We start from the raw sequence: 15,251 nt of genomic DNA, 5'->3' as shown, positions 1-15,251 counted from the left end.
CTTTTTCTGTTTTATTTATTAATTCATCATTAACCTGCATGCCATCCCAGGCCAACTGTATTGCAGCATTAAATTAAAAAAGGTTAAAAGCATGTTGGATTCATGTTGTCTTAGAGTGCAAGAGGAAGGGCTGGGATGAGCATCTCAAGAAGGGTGATATCTGAATAATAGCACATGAAAGTATTTAGTTTATGTAGCATAGGTTAAAACTCAGTTTTTGATACAGTCCACCTTTATTAAAAATTTTTAAGCTCAAGATGTTTCAACATTTTCAACATATTTTCCAAGCTCTTTGTTGCCTATTTTTAAAAAGGGGAAGCTTAGGAAGAACTTAAATAACCTCAAGCCATCTAAGACTTGGCACAGTTCTTCTGAATGGTACAGCTACAAAAGAAATAAGAGCTATTTCAGTCTCTGAAGTGTGTTACTCGCTGAATACAGGCTGCAGTCAGTTCAAATAGTCTTTTCTTTAAAATGTTTAATGTTTTCTTTAAAATGTTTAATGCTTAATTAGCCTATTGCAGTTTTGCCCCATACTTAATTTTTTAAACACAGGTATTTTGCTCAAAATATATTTTCTGAGAATGAAGTTCACATGTGGTTTTACTAAGTCTTAAAGACAAAAGAAACAGACTAGCTAGGCTACTTTAAAATAGCTTCTGAAATTTTCAAGGAAAAAGAAGCAAGTTCATTTTTTTTTTGTAAGTTAAATAAGCTCCAACTGAGACCACATCGGTCGCTAAATGCATCACCCATCTTTCAGTTCTAGCAGGCTCTGTGAAGAGGCAGCAGATATCTTTCCCTGCTAAGCATATGTTCAGGTTGTGGTCTTCTGAGTCTTTCATTCTACTGACTTTTTGCTTTTTTTTTGGTAAGAAATATGATTTTTACTTTCAGAAGGCAGTTTTATTTGCCTGATGTTGAAAGGGTTAATCATCTAGTAATACCAAGTTTAGTCACAGAGTACCACAAATAATGTACACTTGAGGATTCCCATAACAAAATGCTGGGCAGAGAAACGGTTTCTGCTGAATTAACTTTATGAAGCCAGGCGTTAGCAATAACCGTTTTGTTATTAAACAGTTTGTCTGCTTATGTCTCTATGATGTTGCTACACACTTAAGAATAATTATAGTGCCTACATAGCACTTTGTGTGTGTTTAAATGTTTCACTATGGTTTTATGACATAAATGTTGTTGTTTTCACATTTTTTACAGGATATAGGAATTAAATCGATATAGACTGTTCTTAAAATCTACATTCTTATTTGCCCACCAAATTTACTTATTAGCAAATGACCATTTAATGTATCAGCTTTTGAATAATAAAACTTTTTATATAGTATCAGTTTCTCTATGGAATATGTAATTTCTATGGTATTTTTATACCTTATAGGAAGCAAAAATGAAGGCTTGTTCATTTGTTTATTACTAATACCTAACCTGAATACTGACATATATTGACTGTTTTATGCAGTTTTAAGTAAGCTCTTATTGCTATATCCAGGTAATGATTCTAAGCTCTCACTAGGTGGCAGTGTCTCCTCTGAAGGACTGTTAATATTCATCTTTCTTTGGCAGTAGGGACCCTGTGAGCACTTACTGTGTGCTGAGCTGCTAAGATGAGCTATAAAACCAGGAATCAGACTCAGATTTTCCTGCTCACTGCTAACCATTCATTCTTTTTACATAGTTGATTAAAGTGCTGGAAAAAAACTTAAGTCAAACAAAAAGGCCATTTCTCCAATTGTAGGATTTCAGAAATAGAATTCATATTCATCAGTGGTCTGCATTGTCACTGTGGTAGCTTTATTTTTCACACCATGGAACACTCTGCCATAGTTCAGGAAATAGTGTTTATAAAGTACTATGTTTAGCATAGTTCCTGTGTGGTACATATTTGCATTCAGAATTAAAATTCTTACACAATAGAATTATTTTTTAAAACTTTCTGAAAATACAGAAAGGCGTCATTAGTGAATTTTATATCATGTGCTTTCTTATAGAATACTTCCAAAATACTTGAGAAAGATTGTCACCATTTTACAGATATTAAAACCCAGGCACCAGAAGGATGAAACAGATATCCTAAGGCCACATAGTTCTTGGTAAAGCTACTATTTGGTTCTAGGCTATCTGACTAGTGCCTTTACAATAAGATATTCATTTCTAGGTGATATGAATTTAATATCTACAGATTATGTGTTATTTAATGTTTTTAATGTATGATTCTAAATTAAGCTCAGACATTATAATTCCCAAGTTTTTATGAAATTTTACCATAGCAGATAGCGCTGACCATAGGATGGGATTTTATATATTTCTTTTTAGCCTAGTGGAAGAAATTAAAAATTGAATCTGCCACATTTTAGGGCCTGATGAAGCTGCCTTATTGTATTCTAAAGTATTTATTATTGGATTCTTGGCTTTTAAAGCCAATAACATTCACTAGCTCAGGAAATGTGAAAAATGTTATCAACATGATGGCCTTGAGCATAACCAAGAACTATGAATTCTTCCCTGGGCATTTTTTATGCTTAAATGGGTGCATTACAAAGTACAGCAGAAAGGAAAGATGTGACCAAGGCTTACAACAGTGTGGCAGGGACAGCTATAGCAGGGTGGAGACTGCACCTCTTGGCAAAATGCTGGCACTTTGTTCAACCCTCAACAAATAATTTCAATTTATGTATGCATATTCTTTTTAAGCTGTGAAGTAAAAGATACTAACACACACTTAATTTTACCTCCATATGTTATCAAAGAATACAATGAAACTATAAAGCAAAGCATGACGCCTATGTATTAACAAAGTTCATGACCCAGGCTTTAGTAGGAAATGCTAGTTGTTTTTCTATAGCAATGCATGTCACACAGGTTCAGCTGAACAGTACAATGTGGGATAGGAAGACAACAGGATTGGAGCAGCACTACTACCATGGAGTTGCCACCTCCGTGTTCCTGACACTTCATCCATTGCTCTACCATGCCACTTAGCTTGCTGTAGTAACTGGTTCACCTCCAAGAGGTTGGAACCCCAAAAGGAGTCTTTGTATTCTCCACGCCTGCTACAGTACATGCATGTGGTGATTTCTCAAAAGGGGATGAAGGGGTGGGGATGACAATATTAAAACTGTGAACTTTCAACATAGCAGGTTTAATCAGAGCTAAGTTTTAAACATACAAAATTAAGTTAGCACAAAGAAGAAAAGCAGTAAAGATACAAACGGGGCTATCTAATTGCTAAACGATCTCTAACCAGAGTCTAAAAGTAACTTGGAAACCTCCACATTATTATAAGCATAGAGCCTGAAGGAAAATCCAAAAGTCATTTTACACTAAAACTATTTTACACTAAAAACTGTATGTGTCTTAAGCAGATATGTTGATACATATGTTTGTGTGGGACAGAGACTGAAGAACTTACAAGCAGTATCTATAGTCTCTGAGAAAATACACTTTGTAAATACTTCTGCAGACTGTGGTGGTCCTCCTCATAGAATATGGATGCTAATCTGATGATAAAGTAGGATATTGATTTGACTACTTGAAGTCCAGCTTTTTATATAAAATGTTATCATGCTCCATAGAAATAAATACCCGGGCTGGAGAGATAGCTCAGAGGTTAAGAGCACTGACTGCTCTTCTAGAGGTCCTTAGTTCAATTCCCAACAACCACATGGTGGCTTGCAACCATCCATAATGAGATCTGGTGCCCTCTTCTGGTGTGCAGATATACATGGAAGTAGAATGTGATATACATAATAAATAAATAAAATCTTAAAAAAAAAAGAAAGATGATGTTCATTGACTTCACAGCCCTGAAACCCATACAACTCTAGAGGCAGACCTTCCAAACACCTGCACATGGAGGACTTCTCTTTAGTCTTTTTCTACAGCTTTTCATTTGCTCGTTTTTAAAGCTATCTTTGAATAATTGAAGGTGAAGTAAATGTTCTTGTTACTCTGGAAATAAGTACAAAATATATACAAAAAAACTAGAGTCAAATGCACAAAAATATCTATAGGGAATGGCACCTCTTGCACTTAAGGACAGATAATGTGTACTGAGGAATACCCGTCATTGACAGTTGATGCAGTCAGCAGGTTACTCCCAGTACCCCATCCTCTGGAACTAGTCCAGCATGGTCTGCAGAGAGTACTCCAGGTTTGTTTCTTAGAACAGTTGTCTTGAAGTACATCAGTCAGACAGGCAAAAAGGCACTGTATTTTTATTTGCATTTTTACTACTGTTTTTCTCTTTGTTGGCTGTTGGCTACATAGTTCTTTTGTAATTTTCTATAGTTGTTTATTTTCTTACTGGATTATTCATTTTAAAATGGATTTTTTTGTGGATCCTGTTTGCAGATCAAGAGCAGTTAACCACTTTTATCATTGTTTTGTCAGTTGCTTTGTGTGTGAATATACAGCTTTATTGGGATCATTTGCATACAATAAACTGTCTGAATTTTATGTATGCACTTTGGTATTGCAAGATCATCACCTCAAATCAAAACAATGAGCAAACCTATCATTCTTCAGTTTTTTATGCCTCATTTTAATTGCTCCCTTTCTTTTTCACTCCTTGAAAGCATTCTGAATTGGTTTCCAAATCCCAGAATTGTTTGTAATAAAAGATACTGCATATTTTGTAAATTCTTTTGTGAATGGCTTTTTTTTCATTCTTTATTATTTGGGAGTTCATTTATGTTTTAGCATTTATCAGTAGTTCATTTGTTAACGGCCTACTGTTTTGCTCCTACTGTTGCCTACTGTTGCTTCTAGAGATTTACCGCAGTCTGTCCATCTGTTGTCTATTGATACAAGTCTAGCTTATGTCCAGTTTTTAGCCATTACAAATAAAGCTGCTTCATCTTCTCATGCAAGTTTTTATTTGGGAAAATGCTTCCATTTCCCTTATGTAAATTAATAAAAATAAAAGGTCAGGATCATATTGCAGGTGTATGTTCTTAAGCCAAGTTAGGCATGGTAATGTACACCTGTAATCTTATTACTCAGGAGACAGAGGCAGGAAGGTAGTGAGTTTGAAGCCAGACTTCACTATACAGACTGTCTCACAGAAAAACAAAAATTGCATTTCCCCTTGAAGTGTTCCAGCTTCTTTAGATCCTTGCCAAATCTAACATGGCAGGTCTTTGTCATTTTAGCCATTCTTAAAGACAGGCTTGCTGCTTTGCCATGGCTCTGATTTGCTCATCCCTGCTAACTGGTGATGTTGAGAGCTTTCTTAGGTGCCTGTCTGCCATCTTTGGAGCTTCAGTATCTGTTTATGTTGGTGACCATGTTTTGTTTTGTTTTAGTTCAGTTTTGATTTGAGAGTTCTACAGCAAATGCTCCCAGGCATATAATTCACCGATATTCCTCCCAGTGTTTGTCCTGTCTTTTAACTACTTTCACATCTTGAAGAACAGAAGCTTGAAATTTTGAAGCACAGATTATCAGTTTGTTCTTTCATGGATTTTAGTTTTGCATCTAAGAAATTTTTGCTTACTCCAAGCTCCCAGAATTGTTTTCCTGTGTTTCATTCTAGAACTTTCATAACTATGTTGTATATTTGCATCTGTGCTTCATTTTAATTGTAATACATGATATGAAATATGGTTCAAAGTTCTTTTTTTTTTTTTTTACATGTGAGTGTCCACCTGTCCCAGCACCATTTGATGAAAAGTTTGTCCTTCACGGTCACCATTATTCCTTGTCTATATATGTATGATCTAGGTTGTTTATCGTTATGCAAACAGCTAATTTTGTTGAACTATATCCAGTTAATTTTTGCATATTTCTTTCATATTCTGCAACCTAACTGAAGTCAGTTCCTAGTTCTAGTGGCTTATGAGGTATTTTTTGCTTGCTTGCTTGTTTGTTTTTATTTTATGCAGATATTTTTACATAGACACAGGCCTAGTATTTTGGAGTAAATGCCTTCTTAAATTTTGTTCCCTAGGTGCCTCAGTTTTCTCTCCTGTCTTATATTACATAGAAAAATACTTCATGCAAAGAAGTCTCTTCCTTTTTTCCCTCATATATTTTGTTCACTATTTGGTAATTTCAACCAAGAGAATAAATCTGGTTTCTTTTTTTTTCCTTTTTTTATTAGAAAATTATTTTCATGTCAGTGTTTTTTTTATTACATTTTTGTCCAGAAAGATAAAAACTCATTGCTTATTGTTTGCTTTTTAATTTCTATCATTGTACTGCTTCATTTGTCTTGGGATTTAAATGTTCATGAAACAAAGTTGATCCTAATTCCTAAGAATATTGGTTGTGCTTGGCCTTTTCTGACTTGTAACCCTATAATTGATAATCTATAAAATATAATAAATCTGTTTTTCTGAAACATTCACACACACACACCTCGTGTTTCTGTTTATAATTCTAAGAGTACACAGAAGATGACTGCTTGTCCATCTATTCCATGTTTTAATTTCTCCTTTTGTGTCATTTTTAGAAAGCCCTCCATTTCAAAGTTAGGAATTAAGGAAACAGTTTTTAAATGATAATTTTATGTATTTTTCCTTTGGGATAATTTTTTAAGATCCTTTATCCAGTAAATTAAAGAGTGTGTTTGAGTGCATCTTCTGAGCCATAAAGTGCAGGGAAGATGCTGCTGTCATCACTGGTTACCATAGTTGGCTTCTGTTCTCAAGCAGCATCCACCATTTAAGCTTCTGTCTCTGTCTAGGGATTTAATCCAAACAAAAGTTATGTTAAGAAATAAAGCCAACTATGAAAGTACATTTTTCATGCAACATCTACAACACAAAAGACAAAATATTACAAATATTCAGTGACAGGAGAATAATAATTTTAGAATTAAAATTCTTAGGTATTATAAAACCTTTAAAATGGCAATTGTGTTATAAAAATTGAAACCTTTTGCATTTAAATTGACAAAAGTTTCAACTATACTTACATTTTGATATTTTACATAGAATAGACACATGTATAAAATTGGAAGAGATAAAATATAAAAATGGGTTTAGGTTTATGGATTTTGAATGATTGTTTTATCATTTTGCATCATTAGTAGGCATTTGTAATATATATGAATATGCATTAGGCTCATACTTCAATTTGTATTGCCTTCAAAGCTCAATGATAAAACTTCTTGGCATGAAATTGTTCATAAATTCTCCTTGATTTCATATTGCCTTCAATTTTTTATCTTGCCATTCCTGTTACCTTGCAATTAAAATGTACTGTTCAGTTTCTGACTGTTAAATATTATCATTTCATGGCTTAAGTACCTGATTATCTTTTTGCTGTGATTATTTGAACTAATTTTAGGTTCTTTTTTCTTTTTAGTAGCCCAGCAAGAGGCTGAAATGTTCAAACGCTATAATGGGATACTTCCATTGCCTGGCATCCATCAAAGTCAGGATGCCTTATGCACCTGTCCTAAACTGCCCCATCAAGGCTCTTTTCAGATTGATGAGTTTGTCAACAATGAGAATAACTCATCAAGAAAGATTCAACTCGTGAAACAGAGACTCGAAACTGTCACAGTATGTTTATTTTATTTGTTTGTTTATTTATAGCAGTTGAAAATTTTAAACTATTTTCTTTGCCATGCCAATCAAGATTAACATAAGCAAGGTAGTTAATTTCTTAAAACATGGTTTTCTTATTCTTATGTACTTCTCTCCAACTACTAGTTCTGAAGTCGTTATTTACAGCGTACAAACTAAATTTTGGTCAATTCATCATGCTATCAGGACTTGGCATTCCTTTAAAGACCAGCTCAAGACATAATAAGGAAGGGTTCTGAACCAAATTATCATAGATAAAACTTGTCACACGGATACGATTTAATTTCCTAGAAAAGGAAGAGAAAGCATCATGTCAGCACTGCACAATAGAATTATTGAGGGTAGGGCTATTAGGTTTAAACACTCATCCTATGAATTCTTACTGCCAAGACTTCTACAGCAGTGATTCTCAACCTTCCTAATGCTGCAACCCTTTAATACAATTTATGTTGTGGTGACTCCAGCCATAAAATTATTTTTATTGCTACTTCATAACTATAATTTGGCTACTGTTACGAATTGTAATGTAAATACTTTTAGAGAAAGGTTTGTTGAGGGCGTCGTGCCCCACAAGTTGAGAACCACTGTGAAACTACTTCATAAAAGAACAGGTAATATTTAAACAAGATGTTTCTGTCCATGCATTCAAAGCCTTGTGAAAATCTTTCTAAAAGCTTAGGTTTGACTGTTCCTTGAACGCCAGTGTACAACAGAGTCATCTAGTTCTAGCAGGCTTATTACAGCACTGATTGCCAGGCTGTATTCCTACGGGTTTTGATTCATTATGTCTGGCTCAGTCTGTGAGTTTTCATTTCTGGCAAGTTCCCAGGTGCTGGTCGGAGCACTCTCTGTTGAGAACAGCTAGTCTGGTTCAATCCCAGTACATAAGAACATCATGCATCGACATTGTGTTCCCTCATCTACACCACAATCTCCTTGAAGGCAGTTCTGATTGTTTTTTTTTTTTAGCATATCCTGGTTCTGCTTGGTTGATTTTCACAATTTGATGTAGATGGGTGATCTAGGAAAAAAATTGAATTCCTAAACTTCCCTTCTATAGAGAATCTGTTTATTATTTTGATCCTCTTCATATTTTTTCTTCCTTTTTAGTAGATAAATTAATACTTTTAATAATCTTTCCAGTTTCCTCATTTTGACATTTTGTCTAACTCTTTGCCTTCCAATTTTCTGAATGGCATTGCACTGTTGCTCCTGTGTGTTGATAATGTGCTGCTAAGGGCTTCTGCCTGTGGCAGTTCCCTTGTCCTCTACACGTGGGTGCTACCTTAGCAGGAAGTGCTGTTCCTTGTAATATTGAAACAAATAAAACTTAGCTATCTCAATAACTAGTTGATTATCTATTATGTTTAAGATATTCCAGATAACACAAATGGAAAACTGTGACCTAAGTTTGTATTAAATCTTCTAGGTGGTGATGTAAGTTTACACACACACACACACACACACACACACACACACACACACACACACACACACACACACACTTAATACACTTATAATACACATTGACTCTTTTATTGTAGCAGATGTGTAACATTGGCACTATAGTGGTTAGTGTCCTTGTTTTATACACAAAGCAACTATTAGCTATTTGTGTCCAAAAGACAGGTTTCATAGATTTTACAAGTATAAGCAATGCACAAAATCCCTTATTATTTTAAAAGAATTTCTACATAGGAAGCTACAGTAATTAATTTGTGTGTGTGTGTGGCTGGTGAGCTTCTGCTTGTGCTAAATGATGTAGTATAATTTTGTATGTAAACTATTGCATAAGATCAAGAAGTTATTAAACAGAAGAATGTACTGCCCAAACTTATAGAGACTTTAATGGAAAAAAGAATAGTTAACAATGTTAAGGATGAGCCGGACTGTGGTGGCGCACACCTTTAATCCCAGCACTTGGGAGGCAGAGGCAGGAGGATCCCTGTGAGTTCCAGACCAGTCTGGTCTACAAGAGCTAGTTCCAGGACAGACTCCAAAGCAATACAGAGAAACTCTGCCTCGAAAAACCAAAAAAACAAAAACAGTGTTAAGAATGTCAGGATAAATTGCCCTCACAGTCAATACAAACTAGACAGGGATCGCAGTAGAACCACATAATGTCAATGCATTAGAAATAAATTTGGGTCATGACTCAAAACATATAACTCATTGTTGGTACTGGAAGTTTTATTTGGAAGGTTATGATGTCAGTTGGGGTAATGTATTGTTCCCCACATTTTATGGTAACTTTATCTAAACTCCATTGATATTTATGTATATATTTTAGAAAGTTTCTACAGTAGTAGGCTTCCCTATGGCTTTTAAAAAGTTCTTAGTGTTAGTTATCCTTCCCCATTTTGCCCCTCATCCTTGTCCTCCCATTTCTCACCCCACTTAACCTCCCTTTTCTGATTTCTTCATTATCCCACTATCACACTGTATTCCCTTATCCCCTTCCTTCTGCAATCCATTACTAGCTCCCTAATCTATGTTGGTATTCTATTCTAAGTGAAACTCATATATGAAGCTGCATAAAACCTACTGGACAAAAAAAAAAAAAAAAAACCGTACTGGACAGACTGAAGTCAGAATGTAAAAATAGATTGGCATTCATGGAGAAATGATAATGTCATTTAAATCAGGAGTGCCATTAAATGGATGCTGTGTCAGGATTGGGGAGATGACTCTGTGGATAAAGTGCTTACTGCACAATCGTGAGGGCCTAAGTTCAGTTCCTCAACACCAACATTAAAGCTGCCATAATGGTGTGTGTCTTTAGTCCCAGCACTAAATAGCTGGAGACCACAGGACCCATAGAGTTCACTGGCGATATGGCCTAGCCAATCACTGAGCTCCAACTTCAGTGAAGACCCTGTCTCAAAAAATAAGGTGGAGAGCAATAGAGGCAGAAATCTGACATTGATCTCTGATCTCCAGATGTACACACAGAGATGTACACATCTCCCTACAAATGTGCATATCACACAGACACACACAATCGTGTGCATTAACAAGAAAAGGACAATATAGGCAAAACATCAGAAACAGCAACTTAGATTGTGTTTCATTAAATGTAATAAATCAGATTTTCTGTTAATGAAATAAAAAGGTAGTCTGAGGATTTCATTTAAAAAGATACCGTGGCTAAGATAAAAGTAAAGAAATTTCAAAGACAAATTTTAAAAATCTCTGCATTGCAAATGGTAAAAGGGAATGTTGATACTTAAAATACTCAGTTAATAAAATAAGATGGAGGACTAACTTCAGTAGCATGCTTGAGAATGCATGTAAAGGAGTGATAAGTAGCTCTAGGACCAAGGGCTTAGGCACTGGCATAGGGTACAGGCTCTAACCTATGCCTGTTTTGTGATTCTCTAGTACATTAAGTAAGCCTAATTTTCCTCTCTGAAAGTGAGGATTCTGATTCCTCACTTCAGCTGAATTGTTAAGATTCAATGAGATCCTAAATGTAAATCTTTCTGACTTGTCTAAGACACAGTACAATAGTGATAGTTGTTATTGTTGATGAGAACAGAGTTGTGTATATGAAATGATTGTGTTTATTAGTGATTAGTGGTTTTAAGAGACCAAACCATATATATATATGTATATGCTACCTGCCGAGAAGTGTTTCAGCTGCTCTCAGACTTCTCCAGATGAGCTAGGTAAAAGAGCAAATGATAATTAAGACAGTCCTTATCTTACCAAATATTTAAAATATATAATAAAGCTAAAATAATGTAAATATTGTGAAGCAAATTCAAAAAACTAGATACACCAGATAGGGAAAAGACAATATTAGGAAAGGTAAGTGTAAGTGTACACTTAGCCAGTGTTTCCACTGTGCTTTGGGTTTCTCCACTGTGAAATCCCCTGCTGTGGTGGAAGTCTGGGGGAAAAAAAAACCAAGCAGGTTGTTTTGTACTAAATACTTTATCAGCCATCTTGAACTCCTCCAACTTTCTCAAGACCTGAAAAACTTATGTTAGGTCACACATACAAATAGAACTTTACTGACCAGGAAATTAAATAAGCAGTTAATAGCTAGGGAGATGGGCATAAAGTTCGGTGACAGAGCACTTACTTACTGTGCCCAGAGCCCAGGATTCAGTATGCATCACCTTACCACACATACACCCCACCCCAAACCTAGGAATATGTGCTGACAAGTACTTCTTGTGTAAACGGATGAAAGACTTGCTAGTCTTAAAAATTAGTAATTATCCCCCGGATAGAAATAAATTTGTAGATTTCTATCTAGTAAAAATGTACAGATGTGTAGTATATAACCCAAAACATACCTGTGTATACATACATATATGTGGCAAAAACCAACATGGAAAAATGTTAAAATAATTAAAGCCTCATTAGCTTGTAAATAATAAAACTGCAAAAAATGGGTAAAAGAAATAAGCTTGTTACTTCCAAGTAGAAATCAATATTTCATAACCATATTTTGATGTTTCATTCTTATCCCTAAGTGCCAAAGAAACCAGGTGTCATCAGGAAAATAGTGAAAATTGGGAGAAGGAGGGCACTTTGTTCATGCAGTGTACTGTTACTGTAGCTCCCCAGGCTCTCTTTTTTCAAAAAGCAGTGTTAAGATGAATTAAGAAGCTTAAACATTCTGAAGAATATGTATCCTCTGTGACCTTGGTCCTTTAGATAGTGTTAGCTGGGGCTCCTTGAAGACAGGCTCTATGACCGTGCTCATAGGCTGTTATTTTCTCTTCAGTTGGCACCGAGCCTGCCTCACCATACATGTTATCCCCTCTCTCCTCTCCTGATGCTCAGCTGACCACTTTTAAACCAAGCCTGCCAGGCACTGCAAGCCTTAGTCCTCTTCCTCCTTCTGTGGAAGGTGTACAGGGTGCCAAGTACATTCTGCACTGGGTTTGTAGAATGTAGAATGTAGTTGGAAAGTAGAGTAGAGGGTTGTTTTGTTTACTTTTTATATTACTCTGTTAAAATTAAGAACATGACTTTAAATTATCTGTTTCAGTGTTTTAGTTCTTACATATTTTAGTGTTCTGAATACAATCCGTTGTGTTCAACATATTAAAAGGAATTGCAATAGATATGTTACTTTTTAAAATTCAGAGAAAAATGTACATCCAGTAGAACAAAATAATTTTAACAGGACCCCTTGTCTAGTACCATGTATGACGAGGTGTTTTTGTAGACATAATAACCCCTAAGGACTAGACACAGAGATACTTTACTCTCTCAGTTTGAAAATTGACATCCTGAGGGTACCTAGCTCTTATGGCATGCTTTCTGATATCACTTTATATAAAGGAAAATAAAATTAAATAAATGTAAGAGAAATAATGTCAAAAAGTATTTTTGAGAGATTAAATCCAAGACAGGAGAAATAAATTAATAATTTTACAAAAGAGAATTTATGTGTTCTTAGTTGTTCAGCTTTGAGCATGTATTTCCCTTTTAAATTAGAGAATGCATATGTCTTGGGTTGGTTTAAAAGCTGCTTTTGGAAATAAATCTTTGTGCAGTGTCTGTGGCATAAAAAAAAGAAAACATTATTTTTCCTGTCTAGAGAGATTTTCCTAAACTTTTATTTGTGTAATGTATGATACATTTTCTTTCTGTCTGTACATAAAGTAATGTGTATAAGAATGAAATAAGGGGGCTGGAGAGATGGCTCAGAGGTTAAGAGCACTGACTGCTCTTCCAGAGGTCCTGAGTTCAATTCCAGCAACCACATGGTAGCTCACAACCATCTGTTATGAGATCTGGTGCCCTCTTCTGATGTGCAGATATACGTGGAAGCAGAATTTTGTATATATAATAAATAAATAAATAAAATATAGGGGAAAAAAGAATGAAATAAGATGTATTCTAACCCTTCGGTAGTTTCATTCTTTTTGTGCTTTACAAGCATCTGGGTTGGTGGAATTTTCTGCCTTTTGTCACAATGTCTTTTCTCATGTTTCTTGTAACTATATATTAGTAGATTCTAAATACCATTTTCATTATAGATTCCTCTAGTTATAGAAGATAAGTAACTCAACATAGCCTTTAGTTACTAAATTAGGAAAGTTTTCTAATAGGTATTATTTTATACATTTAAATTGTATAATAATTCATCTCATTTAATAGGTGTTTTCTCATTAGGAAAGGACATAGAAGTGGATGATAACCTGATCCTTAGAGCCTTGTCATTCAGTCATCACATAAATCATTTGTTTCATAGTTTGCAGACCTAATGACTGTTCCCACTGTAATACCTAAAAGTCATTCTCAAGGTGAGGCCTCTCAGAGATACAATTCATTATGAATTTTCAGATTCAGAGATTTGTCTTCATGACTACATTCACAGTTGCTCAGAATCTTGGATACTTGTTAGGATTAACCAGTCCAAGAAGTAGTTGATCTATTAACCTGAATCAATGAAAAAAAAAAAAATCTTCAGATAACAGGCAGACCTAGCTCTCTAGGGGCTGGACCACTCAAGACTGCCCCCCAATTTTCACATTAACCTGAGCCCAACTTAGTGGTCACAAAGATGCTTGCCAAGTCGAACCACAAAAGTAACAATTGAATGACTTTAAAAATTATTTATTTCCGACGGGCATTGGTGGCGCATGCCTTTAATCCCAGCACTTGGGAGGCAGAAGCAGGTGGATCTATGGGAGTTCGAGGCCAGCCTGGTGCCAGGATAGGCTCCAAAGCTATACAGAGAAACCCTGTCTCCAAAAACCAAAACCAAAAAAAAAAATTATTTATTTCCATTTTAAGAAAAGCTAATTTTTTCTATCACATAAGCAATTCATTCTATAGAGTTCATGATAAGTAATGTGTTTTGTTATTAGTAATTCTTATTATAATGTATTTCTGGTACTTTTGTAAGTGCTTTGTATGCTTTGTTGTTGTTAATCCTCAAATATTTAAGGATAATAGAGGGTGTTAGTAGCCTAGAGAGCAATGGAATTGACAGACTGAGGAGTGGAGCTGAGATTCAGGCTAAGGATCAAGTTGGGCTCTTGGTTCTCGGTTCTCGGTTCTCTCGTAGACACTAAATTACCATAGCCTTTAAACACAGGATCTGAAAGGAAAACCCAGCACTATTCTTTTCATTTGCTTTTTTGTTTTTTGTTCTAGACTTGAGGTTGGTTGTTGGCTTTTTGTTTTTGTTTTTGTTTTAATATACCAGGCTGATGATAAGTACTGATTAATTCTAATTGGAGTTGAATATTTTTGTTGTCTCTATAGTAGCAAATTTTCAACATGTCCATTATTCATTGATTACTATTACTTTCTTTTCAAAACTGATAATTATGGCCTTATCCCGTGAATTATAAACAGCGCTTTTCCTGGTTTTTAAAATTACTTGTCACATTATTTACCCTCTTTAGTACTTATGAGATTTTTGTCAGATTAAAATTGCTAATTTGGAAATTGTCAGTACTGATTCCATTCATAGTAATAACTATGTACTTTAGCTAATTCAGAATTTGTCTTTTTGGCCTATTTCTGTGACAGGACAGAATTATGATATTTATGCGAGGCTTATTAAGGAGGCATAAGACAACCAAAACTGGGCCCTCAGAAGTTTTGGTCAGTGCCTTTGCATTGACAAGTTGGTCTTACTATAAAATGTCATTTAGTCTCTTGAATTCATAGTATTTTCAGTTCATTGGAAAGAATGCAGACTGACAATACAGGGTGATAAACTGA

General features: G+C 35.0%; 1 protein-coding gene across 3 annotated transcripts in view; it reads left to right on the top strand.

Annotated features, from left to right (window-relative positions):
• Ahi1 (Abelson helper integration site 1) overlaps positions 1 to 15,251 on the top strand; it is a 138,583-nt gene that overhangs the window by 50,856 nt on the left and 72,476 nt on the right. For 2 of the 3 annotated variants that reach the window (XM_027401917.2, XM_027401915.2), the window contains exon 16: positions 7,327 to 7,526. In XM_027401917.2, coding sequence (XP_027257718.1) covers positions 7,327 to 7,526 — 200 coding nt within the window. The remainder of the gene's footprint in view (positions 1 to 7,326; positions 7,527 to 15,251) is intronic. The other variant, XM_027401916.2, reaches the window with a different exon arrangement.

Source organism: Cricetulus griseus, chromosome 2, assembly GCF_003668045.3.
Source record: "Cricetulus griseus strain 17A/GY chromosome 2, alternate assembly CriGri-PICRH-1.0, whole genome shotgun sequence".
NCBI classification, from domain to species: domain Eukaryota; kingdom Metazoa; phylum Chordata; class Mammalia; order Rodentia; family Cricetidae; genus Cricetulus; species Cricetulus griseus.
The sequence above is the reverse complement of the archived record's forward strand: the minus strand, read 5'-3'. Positions and strand labels throughout refer to the sequence as shown.